General features: G+C 33.6%; 1 protein-coding gene across 1 annotated transcript; it reads right to left on the bottom strand.

Annotated features, from left to right (window-relative positions):
* Positions 1–2,334: 2,334 nt before the first annotated feature.
* On the bottom strand, positions 2,335–17,363 carry LOC133179100 (hyaluronan mediated motility receptor-like). Its single transcript, XM_061313839.1, has 15 exons — positions 17,185–17,363; positions 16,581–16,782; positions 16,214–16,335; positions 12,974–13,152; positions 11,740–11,826; positions 11,464–11,580; positions 11,074–11,144; positions 10,697–10,845; positions 6,981–8,965; positions 6,658–6,771; positions 6,113–6,247; positions 4,999–5,090; positions 4,227–4,360; positions 3,923–4,085; positions 2,335–2,584 (listed from the first exon to the last, which is right to left on the bottom strand). The coding sequence occupies exons 1-15, from the start codon at positions 17,224–17,226 to the stop codon at positions 2,571–2,573; spliced, it is 3,606 nt and encodes a 1,201-aa protein (XP_061169823.1). The 5' UTR covers positions 17,227–17,363; the 3' UTR covers positions 2,335–2,570.
* Positions 17,364–18,422: the final 1,059 nt, after the last annotated feature.

The following is an 18,422-nucleotide window of genomic DNA, read 5'->3' as shown; positions in this document are numbered from 1 at the left end:
TTCCTCTAACATTAAAGTTTACTTTCTGTAAAATCTCTACAATTTACAAAAATCTCACAAAGACTGAAATTATTTGTCTACGAAATACATACGTACACACACTAAAGAGGACAAAAAGGATCATTTTCTCATACTTAAACAAAATTTTTCGATATGAGTGGGTCTTTGCTCCATTTTTTTGAAAGTTAATCCTAAAACTTTGCATAAAAATATACGTTTTTGGTGTACAATAACCCAATATACCTTAAAAGTACACTTTTATGACAAAATGTTTGCATCTTTCCGAGAAATACTTAAGTCCATTAAGTGAAGGGTCATATCAAAAACATGATTTAAATGCCACTATTCATCAGGAGCTGTGTAGCATAGTGGTTAGCGTGTTAGTCTGTCTCAAAGCAATATGATACTCCGGATTTTTATTGTTAGAGGTTCGAATACCATTTTATTTTTTTAATAAAACAATAAAATTTTTTCTGAGATCTTTTTTCCTCAGAAAAATTTTGTTGATAATAATTTCACAAATTTCAATCATGAGAACTTTACTTTAAATACTTAATTCACAAATTGAATATGATTTTTTTAATATCTGAAGCTATAGACATTCTGCATGCCTTGTTCACCCATCTTCTTTCTAAATATACAAGGGGGGGGGGGGGAGGGAGGGAGGGAGATGATATTTAAAGAATTTATGCATTTTCACTATATTGTCAGTAGAGTCCAGCCTTAACTCCAGGGCCCCTGACACTGGGGCTAATGCTATATAGCCCTGTGTGTGGTGTGCCAAACATTTTGGAATGTGGGCCATATTTCTACTTGGTCAATTTTTATCAAAATTATCAGTTTCCTTGAGCCAAAGGATTTCATTTACAGTAAAACTTTGTTATAGCAAAGTCCTGGGACCCGAGAATTGACTTTGCCATATGCATAATTCGTCATATCTATATAATGAATTCAGTAAAGTATATAAAGCACTAACATATATTTCCTGTATGACTTACTATATCTATAATTTTGTTATATATCAAAGTTCGTTATAACTGTAAAATTTTACAATGATTTGTTGAAAATTTTGCTAGGGATCCTCCCATAAACTTTGCAATAATATCTGTAAATCAACTATACCCACTAAACGGCCTTTACTGTATATAGAAATAAAGATGTCCCCCATAAGAAAGGGAAGATAATATTAAGGATATATTAAAAGAAAAAAGGGATTTTTTTTTTATTTAAAAGTCTTTACAATTTTTCAAAACCATACTTCTCTAGTTTAATACACTTTCAGATTTCATGCAGTCGATGGCTTAGGAACTGGGGGGTGGGGGCGGCATGCCCCCCCCCCCCCCCCCCCCCCCCCCCGAATTATTTTGCCGACATATAGATTACTATAGAAAACATAGCTACTATATGCTTGTGCCCCCTCAATAAAAACTTCAGATGACCTTTTTTTTTTGTTTGTCAAGGAATTTTTGGTAGTTGATAGTGCCCCTACTGAAAATGTATGGCTGTGCCCCCCCCCCCCCCCCCACTGAAATTGCTTCCTACGGGCCTGCAGTCTGTCATTATCCTATTATTCAAACAGTCATCAATAAATAGAAGATATTCAATGTTTTGTAGTTGAATAAAGAATTTATTTCACAGAAAAAAAATCCTATCTGGTAAGTGAAATAAATACCATCTTCAACTATAAGACACTTAATTTTCTGTTTGTTACATTTTCCTTGATTTTCTACATTTTCCTTGATTTTCCCTTTGCCTCTGTCATTTGTCATAGCCTGTGACGTCATAGCTAAGCTACTGCGAGATTGAAAATATTGTAAACATAGATTTCAAAATTTTTGGAGAAACTTTGTGTGGTTATTATTCTCTCTATCTTATAACACGCCAGAGAGTATTTTTAACAACACTCTTAGTGAAGAGGAAAAATCGATAATTTTGCCACACTTCTGATATTCTTTTACATTGTGACAAAATATCACTTCAATAAATAAATTACAGTATTTCACTGTTGAAAATGAAATAATACTGCATACTTATGCTTTGTAAACCTTGTTATTCAATAGTGTGGTCTTAAAGTGCATTCTCAAGGCCTTGGGATTAGAGAAAAAATTCTGAAAAAAAACCCAATAAAGCCTATGGTCTTGTCTAATACACACCCCTGGAAGAGCATACATAGAGAAGTTTTTTTTTGAAAAAGTACATGTATTTTGGACTCTATAGAATACAAATATTTTAATAGTCTCTGTCCCTGTTTACACTTTTAAAAAAGACCTCTTAAACATTAACCTTGAGCGAAATGCCCTCTTTGTACACATAGAATTATAATAACTCAAAAACAATTTTTTATAGTTTATTGAATACATAATTGATATGTGTTCAAATTTGACAATCAGCAACACTAAACTACAGAGTGACTGTCTGTAAACCTAGCAGTGACTATTATAAAATTAACTAAAATCTAATACAACTCGCTAGCAAAAATGATTAAAAATGAGAAAAATGGGATTTTTAAAAATATATCCTGAGTTATAAGCTGCCTATCCTGTCTGTTTGTACTAACTCTGCCAGAATCCTTATTTCCTGTTGCCTGAAAATGCAAAAGAAACTCATTTAGATGAATTTTACTATTAAATATCTGTGATGCAAAAAGAAACTGAATTAAAAGACTTGAATCTACAATGACATATTAATGAAAGTTTCTGGCATGTTTACAGTAAAGTTAAAACAATAATTTATTTGTTAGCTACATCTACATAACTTTGTTGTAATATAATGCTGACAACATATCTGTCTTTCATGATACAAGAATATATGCTCTCTAAACTTGTACATGTAGTAACTCAGTTTTTATAACATAAATTAAGTAGCTTTGAGAAAAATTCATTTCAAATACCCGGTATACTTTCTACTCTTATAATCTCTAATATTTCAAATTCATCCATTTATTCCCAAATAAAACCAAGGAAGACATGCAATCGAGAGAAAACTGTAAGGAAATACAAGTCCCATGCTCAAAACAGAGTTTTGAAAAGGAATATAACTGGGGTATAGACAAAGTTCAAAACCAGATGATAGTCATTACACAGATTTCTCTGAAAAGGAGAAATAAAATGCATCTTGAAGGCAAATTGTGATTCACTACTTAGTGGCATCATCCATCAAGCAAATCAAGAAAAGCAGGTATTTTACAGACTTCCTTTGTTTTGGTCTGCATCTTAGATTCAGAAAAAGGTGTCTCAAATATGACAAATGAGAAGTAGAGATATCAGGAGACTCAAAAAGAACCATGCTGTTGAACAGTTTAGTTTTACCCTTTGATAATTTACGTTTGCCACAAGAGTGACAATATTTGTGTTTTCTGAAGGGCACAGAAATAGTCTCTGAAGATTCAACATGCTGTTGAATGCTGCATGAGTTGTCTGAAATAATTGTAAAACATGTCAAGACAAAAACATTAAATCAAATATACAGCAAAACTTGCTGATAAGGAAGTCCTGTGGACATGGAATTTTAGTTCGGAATCCTTAATATTAGCAAATTTCTTTATATATCAATATAAGAAAGTGTTATGAAATGAGGAATGGGGAAAAGATATAACTTCCTAATAACCGAGATGTCGTTATATCTGAGTTCCTTATCATAAGTTTAACTATAAAAATAACTCCAAAGGCACACTATAAAAATATCAATCAAGTAGCAAAGTCAGTAAAAAATCTGCATATGATATGGAGAAGTTTATGAACATACAGCATGATGTGTCTTTAAGAATTAGAAAGAATTTTTATCAAATCCTGTGAGTCAACTTTATAATTTTAGCATAGAATCATGCTACAGATAATAGCAGAATCAACAATAAATAACACCAAAATCAGGTGACATTTACACATAACACAACAACCTGAAACAGAGTTTAACTAGAACTTACCATCTTTGAGTGGTGATGATGCAGGTGCCAGATTTTCTTTACTGTGTTTGAAGGCCGTACTGGGGTCAAACTTTTTCTTGCCATCAGTTGTGCCAGCCTTTTCTTCAAGTTTCTGGATGGTTCTCTTTTGCTTGGTTATCTGCTCTTTAAGCATAGTCATCTCCTAAGGGCAAAATACCAACATGGCCAAAATTGAGCATCTTTATTAATTTACGTTCTGCAGTTGGGAAGTTCATCATTACAATACAAAGACTCTTTCAAAAACATATTTGGGAAGCATTTTATTAATGAGACGTCAGCTTACCCTTTTCAGGCTGTTATTTTCCTCCTTGATTTTGGTCACATGGTGGATTTTCTGTTTCTGATTTTGATGTCCTAGAAGTTTGGCATACTGACTTGATAATTTGTCCATTTCAGCCTGGGCATGATTACTCCTGCCTGCAATAAGAGATGTTTTTTTTCCTTTGACCACTACATTTATAACATTGTGCATGACAAATAAAAAATATTAAAATGTCAAATTACTTCTGTAAATGTGGCAAATTTCACATTTTGCCAAAAAAAAAAAACAAAACCAAAAAAAAAAAAAATATCATGGGGAGGGGGTGGGGCTAATTTATTTCAGATCCTTTATTTACTTTTCAATTTGTTCATAAAAATAAAACACAATTAACTTCTTGTAGGGAGAATTCAAAGTTTGAACTTAATCAGATTCATACTGAAAAGTTTCTTCTGCTATTACATGTATGTTAAAATACTGGTCAAAATACTGATCTATAGGAAAAGTGGGTAGAGACCATTATTGTGCTAAATACTGAACATACAAAAGCTAGCTGATTGCTTGATGATTTCAAGATTTTGTTTAACCCAGAAAATCGTAGTGAATAATGGTACAATATAACTTTAATACTTGTATATGTATGACATAACTTATAGCCTGTGTACTTAAATACTTGTGTATATAATGTATATTTTTCCTAATACATGTATAAATTAAGGATTTTTACAACATCAGAGTAAACAAAGAATGATTAATCTTACAGATCTTGACAACTGTTTGACAGGTCAGTACCTACCCAAAAGAGCTTGCTTTTCTAATTCAAAAGCATCCAACTGCTCCATAAAAGGTTCCACTTTAGTCTGAAGATCCTCAAATAGTTTCTGCCATCTTAAATGAAATATAGATAGGTTATAGTAATATCTGGAAAATATAGCCGCCAATAACCCTTTAACAAAGTGCAGTGATTCATTTTGAAAATGGTTATCATGGGTCCAAAGGACCCCTCTTAATGACAACAATGAGTCCCGTGCCAAAATCAATGCGTCCAAATCCAAGGGTACTGTATATTAGATGTTACAGAGGAAATTCTGGTGAAAAAAAGGGTATTGCACGAAAGTGCAAATGTTTTATTGTAGCTGTGAGTGATTTATACTTTTACTATTAATTGTCCAAGTAAGAGTACATGATTTTGTGTCGTAAAAATAATATATTGTCCACTGTGCACGTTGGTTCTATTTTTAGATCGTACATACGATCTCGCACATTGTATCAGTTATAAAATGCACAGAAGCAGAATGAAGTAAAAAAAAGTTTAAGAAGAAATGACAAATAGTCAGAAATAAAAATGTCTGATTAAATTTTATACTTCTTATCATGTAATGAAAAAACGAAAAGAAAAAAAACAATGATACAGGTTACAGCTTAAATACAAAGGTATAGTATTTGCTTCAGAAACGTTCCACGGTATAGACTTAATCAGTGATAATCAAACTATGCCATCTAACTTTCAAATATTTTCTGATAATTGCTTTTAACTGCAGTTGTGAAATCTGACCTGTTGTTGGCAACCTTATACCTGTTAAAATCGTTCATGCATAACATTTAGCATGTGGATATGATGCAATCGGTCAAGTTTTGAATCAGATTATACCGAAATAATTTAAAATAGTACATGTCCTTCTATAAATTTATTGCGTCCAGTGGGATGCACATTTATTGAAATAATGCGTCCTGAGCAAAATTTGTGCGTAATTTACGCAGGAAGCACACCAAAATGAATCACTGAAAGTGTCATATACATTAATCTTCTATACCCTGTTTATACATGTAAATATCATACACTTATTTAAACTTGACTATCAGAAATCTTTTAATTTTATCTGTTTAAGAAATAATTATCAATCAATTACTTTTCAGCTTCAGCAGTCATATTATCTAGTTCTTCTTGGTTAGTCTGAGCATGAATGGACTCTCTAAGGGCATCAATTTCATGTCTGTGTTTCTCTTTCTCCTCCAAACTCTCCACTTCAATGTCTTTCAAAGCACTGTAAAAACACCAAATTATCATGACTAAGATGGGGCATGTATTTATTCTGTGATAAATTTGCTATATGTAACTGTATGTTAATAATCTCTGTTGTGTCCACAGTAGTTATGCTACAAAACTCTAATAACATATATAAGCCATATATGTTTCTTTTTTTTAAAGGTCAATCTGGTCATTGTTAATTTTATTATCAGCAAATATTTCCTACTTTGTATTTCATTGTTGATGCTGGATAGAAAACATTACATCACACAGTCCATACAACAGTGACTTGGAAACAATGGTATGCCCAGTGTTACCAATCAATGGCACATAAAAAATGGATGACTCACCATTTAGGCAATAATTGGCCCCTTAATAGATTTATCATATGTACTGGTACATGTAACATACAAACACTGCTCTTACCTCTGTAGTTTTTGGATTTCAGTCAACAATTCTTGCTCTTTGTCCTCTTTCTGGAAAATCTGTTCACCAAGATCCTGGTTCTGTGACTTCAAAAGATCTCGTTCTTCCTCCAGTCTACACAGATAATGTAGAGAATACATGTACATTTGTACATGCCAGTACTTTACAGTCAAATCAATTATCAAACTGAGTTCATCTGTAATTTCCTGAAAGTTTAGGTATGTCTAACAGACTCAATTCTCAATAACTAAAGCTTTGCACTGTTTAGTTTTACTTAACATTTATATGTTGGAGCCAATGCAATGAGAGCAATCAGAACTTACTTGTCTACACTCTTGGTAAGAGCCAGATTAGCAGTCTCCTGGTCCCTACACTTGCTCTTCAGAAGGTTAAAATCCTCCTCTAATGTCTGTCTTATCTGCCTCTCACTCTGTAACTCAGACTTAGCTTTGCTGATCTTCTCTGTGAACAGTTTATTGTCCTCCATCTTCTTCTTTACAACATTGGACAACTCACTCTGTAGCTGATTAAGTTCCTTCTGGTTGGAATTTGTGGATATGTAAAGTGATTTCTGAAGTTCTTGAATATTGTCTAAATGTTTTTGTACTTCAGCATCATGGGATTTTGTTATATTTGTGATCTTTACTTTCAGATCTTCCACTTCTGCTTTCAGTTTACATTTAACTTGTTCTGCTTGACCCATTTGATCAGTCAAGCATGAATTCTCCTCAGTAACAGCATTTAGTTTTAACTCCAGTGCCTGAATTTGACTTTTTTTAGCAGTAAGTACAGATATGGACTCTTTAGTTAACTGTTCACAGATGGTCTCTTGATCTTTCATTTTCTCCACTGCCTCCTTCAACTCTCTACGCAATGTTGTGATCACTTGTTCATCAGAGAGCTTTTGTTCCTGAAGCTTATTCAGACGTGCTGACATGGACTCCTCTTTCTCCGTTAACGTTAACTTCTCTTTCTCCAAATCATCAACAGCTTCCTCTGCCTGGTTCTTCAACCTCAGGTTCTCCACTTCCAGTTTTTCTTTTTCTGTTGCAATGTCTGCTGCTTTTTGGTACAGACTAGCTTTTTCCTCAATTAATTGTTTCACTCTTTCCTCAAAACCAACCAGTTGTTCAGACATCTGGTCAAGGTCTTGTTCTTTTACAGCGTTTAGGTAGTCAATCTCCTTCATAAGCTGACTGTTTTCCACTAACAGACTTGTGACATCTTTCTCTTTCTTAACACATTCATCTTTGTTTTTCTCCACTTCCTGCTGTAGCTGTTCAAGCTGAGCCTTCAATGTGGATTCTGTCACTAATAGTAAACTCTTTTCTCTCACAATATCCTCTGCTGCTTCTTTCAGTTTCACATTCAGCTCTGTAACAATGATGTCTAATGTCTCTTTCTCTTCAGACATGGTTCTCACTTGTTCTTCCAGATTGCCATTCTTTTCTGACAAAGTTTCTATCAGTTTTTGTTTCTCTGCTATAGAAGAGTCTGCCTCTGTGAAGCTCACTTGTAATTCAGCCACTTTACAGAATAATTCATGTTTCTCTTTGATGATACACTCTAAATCTTCTTTCAGTTTAACATTTTCCTCCTTTCTGTCTTCTGCCTTCTTCATGATAGATTCAACGGTGTTTCCGTGACTCTGTTTTAATTCCTCATATTCCCTCTCCAAAGATTCAGCATCAGCTCTAAGAATTGCCATTTTTTCTTCTAGACTTGATATTGTGGCTTGATAGTTCAACAAACTGTCCTCTTTCTCGGTGATGGTTCGTTCAAGTTTTTCATTTTCTTCTCTTACTTTCTGTAAATTTGCTTCTAGTGTCTTTAGCTCATTTTCTTTAGTATCAGACAAGCGTTTTAATTCATTCTCTGACTGCTTTGTGAGATTTGAAATTTCAGCATTCAGATTTTCTATCATATTTTCCAACTCTGTGCATCTTTCTGTGAATTTTTCAACTTCCTTTCCACGTTTCTCGTTTTCTTCAACCAAACTTAGCTCTCTTTTTTCCAAATCAATAATTTGATCAGCATGGCCTCTGGCTGTTCTCTGGTGAAGCTCTTCTTCTTCCTGTAACTGCCTTCTTAATGATTCCACTTCTTCCTGGATTTCTGCCTTCAGCATTTCCACTTCCTTCTCCTTAACCTCTGCTTGCTCTCGCAGGTGCTCCATCGCAATCTTTGCCCCGACCAGTTGTACATCTAAGTCTGTTATCATGTTCTCTTTCTCCTTAATAAGCTCTGCCATTTCATCAGATTTTGTTTCTTTATCCTCTAGCTGAAATGCAAGATTTTCTATTTCTTCCTGCAAGCAGAAAAATAAAGTCTTTATCATATTTATAGATGAAATGTTTTTATTTTAAATTTAAGCCAATATAAAATCTTTTATTTTCATACAGTAGTGAAATCCTTCAAACCATAAATGTATGTTTGCAAACTTTTACATTATTTTTATGGTACGGTGATTATGTGTTATGATTACTGTAAACCAACTATTATTTGTGATGACTTTTATTCACAATTCATCAAATTTAAAATCTATCTGCGACTTCTGATTTTTGCAAGAAAATATTAATCATAAATACACAGTAAATACATGTACAGTGGCGCCGCGTTTATCCGGACGCCATTTATCCGGACGCTTCACCATCCGGACGATATTTTTTGGGAACCGATTTTTTCCACGTTATTTTGTCTCATTAATCCGGAAATTCGCGTTCCGTATCCGGACGGTCAATTTCTACTACAAAACATAATAGTTCATTGAAAAATGACTCGTTTATCCGGACGGTTATTTTTCAAAAACGACATTTTCACACTTATCTTGCATTCGAGTTAATTGTTGTAAAAACATTGGCCATGCAGTCAATTTGAAGGCGGTTACCTGTGACCTACAAACAATAGCGTCTATAATTAGCGTGTGTTTACCCCAATTCAATCACACGTTTATCTTTATTATGAAGCTCAAAGAATTTAGCTGACACTGTGCATTAATTAAATAATAATCCGTTCCAAATCATATTCATTTGCTAACCGTATATACATCGGCAAATTCAGGAGAATTTTGGAGAGTTGTAAATAAAATGAACAATAAATAACGAGCGATTTCGTAATGCTCTTTATCATGTCGATTACGTTAGTTTAAAATACGATGTTCCATTTCTAAAAAACGTAAATGTATTTGAAACACCTTTTTCCCACAAGACAGTATAGAAAGGTACATAATAGAAGAAATATCTCTATCTAATGTACTACTGTTTACAAACGTCCATTACATATAAAACTGGCGTTACATACAGAAGTTGATTACGTTTTTCAAGGTATTTTTTAAGGATCGAAATTCAAACTTAGCGTCTGTAGAAAAAAATAATATTGATAATCATGAAGATGGCTTGCGTTTACGAATGTTTTTAATACTTTGTTTGATTAGTTTTACAGTAACCCTGTGTAATGAATATACGGGGAATATACCGGGTTAGTTTATAATTGAACATTTTCAATGATGGTGCTGAACAGTTCTGTCATATCATATAAGTTTCAATAATTATAATATATGGCAAAATAAAACAACAGTAGATCAAAATTTGCTCAACCCATGAAGTCACATGTCAAAGAGAAGGTGAATTAAAAAAGGAGGTCTCGGCATAAAATTGGCCATCCATTTTTTTTATTGTGTAAATTACATTTTTCTATATTTTTTCATTAATAAATTACTGCTCTTAAAACAATTAACCAAAATATAATTTAAAAGTTTGTTTTTCTTTGCTGTCACATTTGAAACAAGAATGTGCATATATACATGCTTATATAGAGAGTGCTTTTTGATATGTGATTCAATTATCCGGACGATTCATTTATCCGGACGATTTCGTTGGGGACAGAGGCGTCCGGATAAACGAGGTGCCACTGTATATACAATTAAAATAACTGTTCCTGATGAAAAATTTGCATGAAAAAAAGGTGAAAAACCTGCGGATATCTCTTGCACATGAATAAAAGTTGGTTACAGTATATGCTTAGTGTTCTATATGCTTACCAACTGGTCATGCATTTTCCTTATAAGCTCATTATTTTTTTCCTCCAGACAACATTTCTCTTTCTGGATGTCAGCAAGACTTGTCTGAGCAATACCTAGCTGGTACTTCAGATTCTCTATAATCTCTCCACTGAACTTTCTCTCTTGTCCTACAATTATAAGAATGCAATTTATGGTTGGTTTACATGTAAATATACATCAGAGGAGATCAGATACATGTACTTAATATATGTTAGCATCTTTGGTACATCAGTTTATTTAATCTGTAATGATGTTTCCAAATCCTTAGTGTATAGTTCATTGTTTTACCAATATTAATATAATATAACTTGCTTATTTAGATGTAAGACCATATCTGTACATAGACATATACATACCATGATTTTTCTCCAGAATCTGAAATTTTTCCATTAGAATCCTTATGTTTTCATTCAAAGTATTTTTCTCCCTTGAAAGCAAAAAAAAAGTTGCTATTCACATTTCAAACAATGAAAGGACAAGAAGTATCTAAAGAGAATGTAGCTCTACTGGTTTGTTTTAAACTTAACATCAAAATATGTCTTACTGCCTATTTAACCAACATACCAAATTTGGACTTAAATGGTTAACCATAAAAAAAAGTTATTAGAAAAAATCAGAAAATTTGTGGACGGAAGAATGATAGATGGACAGACAGACAGAGTGATTACTATAGGGCACCCACAAATCCTTCCGGAGCCCTAAATACATGTATATTAATAAAGAAGAACATATGTTTTCAGTTTTACTCTTCTAACTGATCCATCTTCTCCGTCAGTACAGCAACCTCAGCCTCCAGCTCAAAAGTTTCCTGGTCCATCTCCCCGGCCAGATTGGACACTGCCGATACCTCTCCCTTCAGAAATCTTAAAAACAAAAACATAACAGCCTCTGATTCATTTGTATTTCCTTAATCACATGTATATAATAAATATCTAAAGCTGAGTCCCCTGCAAAGGAAAGGAATTATCCTTGTTTTATGACCTTCAGCTGAGCTGAGTGTCAGAGATGGAATCTATGTTTACCTGACTTCATCCTCCTTGGTCCAGTTCCTGTCTGTAAGGCTCCTGATCTTACTGTACAGCAACTTCCTCTGGTCTTTTGTCTTTTCTCTAAATACATGTATATTTAAAAAATTAAACTGTCACATTTTTTTCTAATTCTTGATCTTTTTATTCATACTAACAAAAACATGGACTCTAAATACATGCATCTTGGATTGGCAATACATTAAATGCAAAAATGTGACAAAGCTTGTTTTGTTTTTCATTAAAATTTCTCAGCATTATAACTTATTTATGACCTCTTGCCCCTCTGACTGTATGTTCCAGACTTTTGTAACTTATAGTGACCCTTTATCCACTGGATTGTGCACATTAAGACTTGTAACATGACCCATTATCCTAATGGCTGATTGTCCTGAGAGTGCAGTAACTGATTAATGACAACTCACTTCTATGACTTCTAGTCCTTAGACCGTTTTTATCTTACTAATGACCTCAAACTTCCCACACGGTATGTTTTTTAAACAGTTGCATCTTATTTGACAATGAATCTTTGTTTCTCCCACTGCATGTTTTAAGTGTTTACAGACACATAACCTCTTAAAAACTACCCTTATGCCCTGTTCACACGGAGAGTTTAATTCGCAGTAAATTAATGCGAAGTAAAATGATGCGAATTAAACTAATGCGAATTAAATTGCGTTCACATGACAGCTAATGCGAATCAAAATTTTATTTCTACTATAAGGCTATTCAGTTAGGCTATTATGACGTCATTTGCAAGTCACGTCACACTGTGCAGAGCAGATGTACATTTGGCATAATTTCATAGTGTCTGTACAGTTTTTAGTGATTAACATAGTTTTCCTTTGTTTTCCACTCAAAAATAATGCAAATACCTATATTTGACCAGCGACATGTGGCATGTGACTTAATTCTGCCCTTACGCATGCGTCAAAATTTAATTCGAATTAGCTTCGCTTAGCGTTCACACGGAGCTAATGCGAAGTAATTTAATGCGCAGTAAACTAATTCGAATTAAACTAATTCGCATTAAATTCTCCGTGTGAACGCGGATCAAATTTAATTCGCAGTAACTTACGTTTAATTCGAATTAAACTCTCCGTGTGAACAGGGCATTAAACAACTGCAATAACTTACTTAGGACCATCTCACCTGGACTGTATGAACTGTATGTCTTAAGGCACACAGTGACCCTTCACCTCTCTGACTATATGTCCCTACAGATTCTCACCTCTCTGTCTGTATCTCCTTAGACTGCTGTAACATGTTTTCTTCTGTTTTTCTAAGTGTGGCTTCTAAACTTTCCTGTTCTTGTCTTGCTGTGTTATACTTCTCCTGCATGGAGTGTCTCAAACTGTCCACCTTACTGCTGTACACCAGAATGGCCTTCTCAAATCTATTTTTAAGTTTCTGAAATATGCAAATGAATACCATAAATAATTTTTTTTGCATGCATCAATGCTTTCCAGTCTCGTCATAAAGAGAAATCACAAAAGACTACAATATGAAATGAATATACCGGTATACGTGTACATTTTCTGCATCTTGAGAGCAAAGACACATGCAACTTGAAATTGTATACTGCACATTTTAATGATCATCTATTTCCCCCAACAAATTACATGTTAACAAGAAGTGTGTTTTAAACATTAATGACCCCCAAGCTTGGACCAGTTTTAACAGGGAGAGGTTTTACTATATAACCTTGTCCAGATTACCCTGGTTTAGGTTAGGCCAAAAAAAATAATAGTCTTGTTTCCTGCTACCCGACCTACCCTATTTTTTTGCACCCGACCCTAAAGTTTTTTTTCAAGTTTTGGAAGAAAAAAAATCGGGAATTTCTGGAATTTCATCGTTCTGTCACTGTAATCGGTTTCCGTGTTAACACAAAACAAGCATTTCATGAAATTCTTGTTTTAAATATGGACTTTCATAAAATACCACTTGAGTTGTGCATAAAAGACATGAAATTCAATTTTAAAAGACAATGTTGACCTGTGACATGTTTAATTTTATCTTGTATTAGTTCATATCCAAAAAATGTTGTCGGAAAAAATAAAATAAAAATATAAAATAAAATAATTGTCCTACCTACCTACCCTATTTTTTTCAGGCTGGTAGCAGGAAACAAGATTTTTTTTTTTTTTGGCCTTAGGACGCATCCTTTGATCACAGCTTTTATCTTTGTTACAACAAGTATGAATGGTTAACACTCTCCATTACAATGTTATGGACAAGTCATAGTTACACTATAGATATTAATTGGTTACCTGTAAATACACTCACAGTTTTTCATTCACGAGGGGCGGAGCCCTGAGTGAATAAAAACTGTGAGTGTATTTACAGCTAACCAATTAATATCTATTGTGTAAGTTACTTGTACCAGAGGACCAATGAGAGAAAAGGGAGTTGATAAATAGCACCGCCTACTACGAGGTGTCAAGACACGGTCCGGAGTCTGTATAAATAGCTGTCTCCATCTGCAAGGATCATACTTTACTGCGGCACTGCTACTATAAGTTGTTGATAAAAAAATCGGAATTGGTACGTGTGAAGATATTGTACCTTTGAAATGTTGAAGACGCAGAAAACATGATTTTTGTCAGGTACAGGTATAGGGGTAGCGATTGTAGGCTTTTATGTTCAAGCCGTCAACTCTGAAAGAAAAGTTGTCTTTCTAGATTTTTTTTTTGAAAAAAGGGGGGATGGATATGGGAAACATCGGCAGTGAACTTTTTCTTTACGGCAATCGGCGTACAGAAAAAAATGAAATGATTTGTGACATTTTAATGAAAGTTTGAAATGGTATTGGAAGTAAAAAAAATGCGGGGACTTCTGATGTGAAATTGCTATATGTATTTGGAGACGGGAAAGAAAATGATGAGAATTCGAGATAGGACGTATCATTTACTGATTAAGGATACACGGAGAAAGCATACAGAACCATTTATGAAGCGGACACCGACAAGCTAAATAATGTTAGTATTTTTGAAATTTAAAATGTTGACTTAATTCATTCATCAGCCATTGCCTTGGTATTGAAATTGACATCATTCATTCATTAGTCAAGGTCTTGACACAGTATGGCTTGATGCCAAAAGGTGGGCGTGACTTAAAAAAAAACTGTGATTCTTCTGGCAAATACACCACAGCAACATGAAAGCAAAATCTAAATTTACCGCCAGTCCTATGGTACAATATCATGGACTGGACAAGAACTCTTCACACTCAAATGGACAAGGGTCTTATTCTCAGAATAATTTAAATACTTATTTCCCCAAAACAGCATCTAATGTTTCTCAGAAATTTATGGACAAGACAATAATTTTATAGATTTAAATATATGAGACTTGACATTTAGTTAATTACTTTGTGCCACGCACATTCTTTTATCCCCTGTTTGTGCCAAATATGAAGATTATGCTGTTTACTTAAAAAGCTTTTATCAATGTTGTAGTTGTGCATAGAGAAAGAAATAATGATCAAAAGAAATACACCCCATGATCTTCAATCTCAAGAGCATTAAATTCAAACATTCCTGATAAATCTCATAAACTAAACTGTTTACTAAATTTGACAGTTTATAATATGGCCACTACATAGTGCTCTTATACTTAATAACAAAAACATTTTAACTATGTCTATCACATTGTGTATCCATATTAAAACAAAGCTTCAGACTTGTCGAAATCCATCGGTCCTGTCGGCAGGGCCGGTAAAAATTTGTCTGGACTGATAACTTTTATTAAAATGTCGGTCCAAATAACCGTTTGAAAAAATCGAGCGTGACGCAATTTTTTCAAAAAGTCGGGATCGGGATGCGCAATTGAAGGTCACAAACACAGAAAGATGTCCGCGTGGGGACGATGGTCAATTTAAATAGTTACAGCAAAGACATAAAATTTGTTATTTATGTCTCCTATTAAAGACTCTCTATCCTAAGAAAAGATACTTGTGAGATAATTGAAGGCTGTTGAAAATAATAAAGGGCATTTTGGTACTGTTATTTATTTTCCTTTCTCAGCGTCAAAATAAGGTACAAGTACATGTATCTGGTCTGACAAACATTCGTCCGGTCCGACAGAACATTTGACTTTGTCAGACCAAATGTCTGACAGTGATTTCAAAATTTCGACAAGTCTGAGCTTTTACTTTTATGTGTGTTTCCTCACTGTAGATCTCCTTTCTTTCTAGCTGTGTGACACAGCCTGTGTCATCAGCTTGTAAATTACTATAACCAATAGATAAAGGTTAATAGGATTTTTTCCCCTTATTTTTCTATCCCTGTTTTATCTTCTTTATAACCCATACCATCTGCATGTAAACAAGCATAACTATCAGGAACAGGTTCTTAAAAGTAAGCTTTTTTTCCCTCCATATTATTTTTTTCGATATTTTTTAATGCTGGAAAAATTATAACCATGTTTCATTAAAGAATGCGATATTTGTGGTTAACAACAGTGCAATATACCTCAACATTTCTCTTTGATGTGCCTGGTTTCCCACTAGCTGGAACTGGTTCCCCCGTTTTGTTTGAGTCTGTTTTTATTGATTCAATTTTCTGAGGAGATCCACAAAGTTTACCAACTTCTGCTACAACATACATGAAATTACTGTATTAATCTATCTTTGAAACGGGTAACCTTTAACTCCATTTTTTTCAGGGTTGACTTGCAGCAAGAAAATTGTTTCAATGAGCAAAAGTTAACACATCCAAAATATTCTATGAAATATTTTTCTTTTAACAATATGCTTAGCGATATTGACAACTTTGTTTTTCAAATAAATATGAAAAATTCAAATATTGCAAAATCAGAGGTTTTAATCCATATGCTTACCAAAATTATCAACTTTGTTTTCCAGAGAGACTATAATAGATTCAAATAATTCAAAATCAGACAGTTGAGATTTTCTCAAGGTATCTAACTCCTGGCAAAGTCTGTGGATTTCTTTGTCTTTCAATTCAAGTTGATATTTCAGATTGGAAAGTTCCGCCAGTGCAGCTTCGTTTCTCTTCCCTGCATTTTCTGTTGCTGAGATCTAAAAGATTTCCAAAATACATATATCATCATCATCTCTCAATACCACCAAATTGAGGTTATAAGGATGTGCCAAGTAAAATTATACAGAATGTATTGTAAATTTCACAAAACAAGTTTGGGTAATTTCAGGGTTTCCCTAAGTTTGGAATCTACTGTAGAATATCAATTTTTGGCAACATCCTATTTTTGCAAAACAGTTATTTGGTATTTATAAGCAAGAATATATTTTGGTTATTGTTTAATATAACCTTTAATAAAACAAATATATACAAGAATAAATTTTCTAGAGCAGATTTTGTGTAATTATGCAAGATAAAGATCTCACAAATAAGAAGTGATTTACAGAAAGAAAAAAAAGAAAGAAAGAAAAAGAAAGCCTAAAACTGCCCATCTGTTTTACCTTGTTTTTCAAAAGGTCATTGCTTTTGTTGGCATCTTTCATGGATTTCTCCAGTGTGGCAACTTTGGCAGTCAGAGAGCTTCGGTCAGTCTGAGCATTTACTAAACGACCCTCTAATTTTGTTATTTCTTCCTCTCGATGACTTAAAACCCTGTCTCTGTTTGTTCTCTCTTGTAAAAGAATTCGAATCTGAAAGCATCAGTAAATATTATAAATTTATAATATAATGTTAAAGAGTCGAATACATGTACTGTAGACTTACTTTTTTCTGCTTGGGATTTATTTACACTATGTACACTGGCACAAATTTTCTGCAGAAATTTGTCCTAGCATACTTCAAGTGCATTTAAGACAAACAAAGGCAATCCAAGAAATCAGCATCATTTTCTACCTACCCAGTGAATAGGAATAGTCATTCCACAAAAATATGAGCCTCTGGAAATTAGTACATTTACAGTACTCAAAACTAGACCTTTCTCTGTGAAATTTATTTCAAATTAAAGTTCAGTTTATTCACTCAAATCACACATAATGGTGGATCCCTACCAGACACATTAAAAACAAATATAATAGGAATATTGCACACAAGTATATTAAACTGATTTTAAAAGGTTCCTTATGTTATACGGTATGAAAGCCCCCTGAAGAATATTGTACACTTTTTTACACAGCAACCATGGTGTCAGGAAAATTGGTAATTTCTTCATTACCTATTTACAGCCTGTACAAGTAATTTTCAACTTTAACTTTTCAATCTTTATCTTGTCTAAATGACCATGGATTAGGATTAGGACACAGCTTCTGGTCATAAGCAACCTTTATGCAAAGTTTATGTTCCTAATGTTTCTCCATTAGAAAAAAATTATAGCCTAAACAAACCAAAAAGCTGACATCTATAATCATGATAATGAGAGACATTGTGATTCTTCTTGTTCCTTACATTTCTGTTGGCAGAGGGTGTACTTTCAATGCTTGATTAACATCCCTTGTTGATGTCTAGATAAAGCATTGTTAAATAGTCATGTGATTGTACTTAAAATACATGATGTATGTTTAGGATTTAAAAAAAAAAAAAAAAAAAAAAAAAAAAAAAAGAAGAGGCCCATGAGCCATAATGCTCACCTGATTAACTAACGGCCCTGCACTTCATCATCAGCAAAGGTTTTTTCCTATCTATTCCAATATAAAACTTTTATCACATATTGTGCCCCTACGGTGAAGTTTTGCACAAACTTGAT

The sequence above is a fragment of the Saccostrea echinata genome, unplaced genomic scaffold, assembly GCF_033153115.1.
Source record: "Saccostrea echinata isolate AGI-Se365-2 ecotype Australia unplaced genomic scaffold, CSIRO_AGI_Sech_v1 ptg000004l, whole genome shotgun sequence".
Classification (NCBI taxonomy): domain Eukaryota; kingdom Metazoa; phylum Mollusca; class Bivalvia; order Ostreida; family Ostreidae; genus Saccostrea; species Saccostrea echinata.
Note: the sequence above shows the minus strand (reverse complement) of the source record. Positions and strands in the feature narration are given on the sequence as shown.

Bases quoted from the DNA above. Each gene is read 5' to 3' on its own strand.
- LOC133179100 (XM_061313839.1), bottom strand. From the start codon at position 17,226: ATGAAAGATGCCAACAAAAGCAATGACCTTTTGAAAAACAAG. The intron at 16,783-17,184 runs GTAAAACAGATG...GAAATCTTTTAG, and splicing joins ATGACCTTTTGAAAAACAAG to ATCTCAGCAACAGAAAATGC. The intron at 16,336-16,580 runs GTAAGCATATGG...TGTATGTTGTAG, and splicing joins AAACAAAGTTGATAATTTTG to CAGAAGTTGGTAAACTTTGT.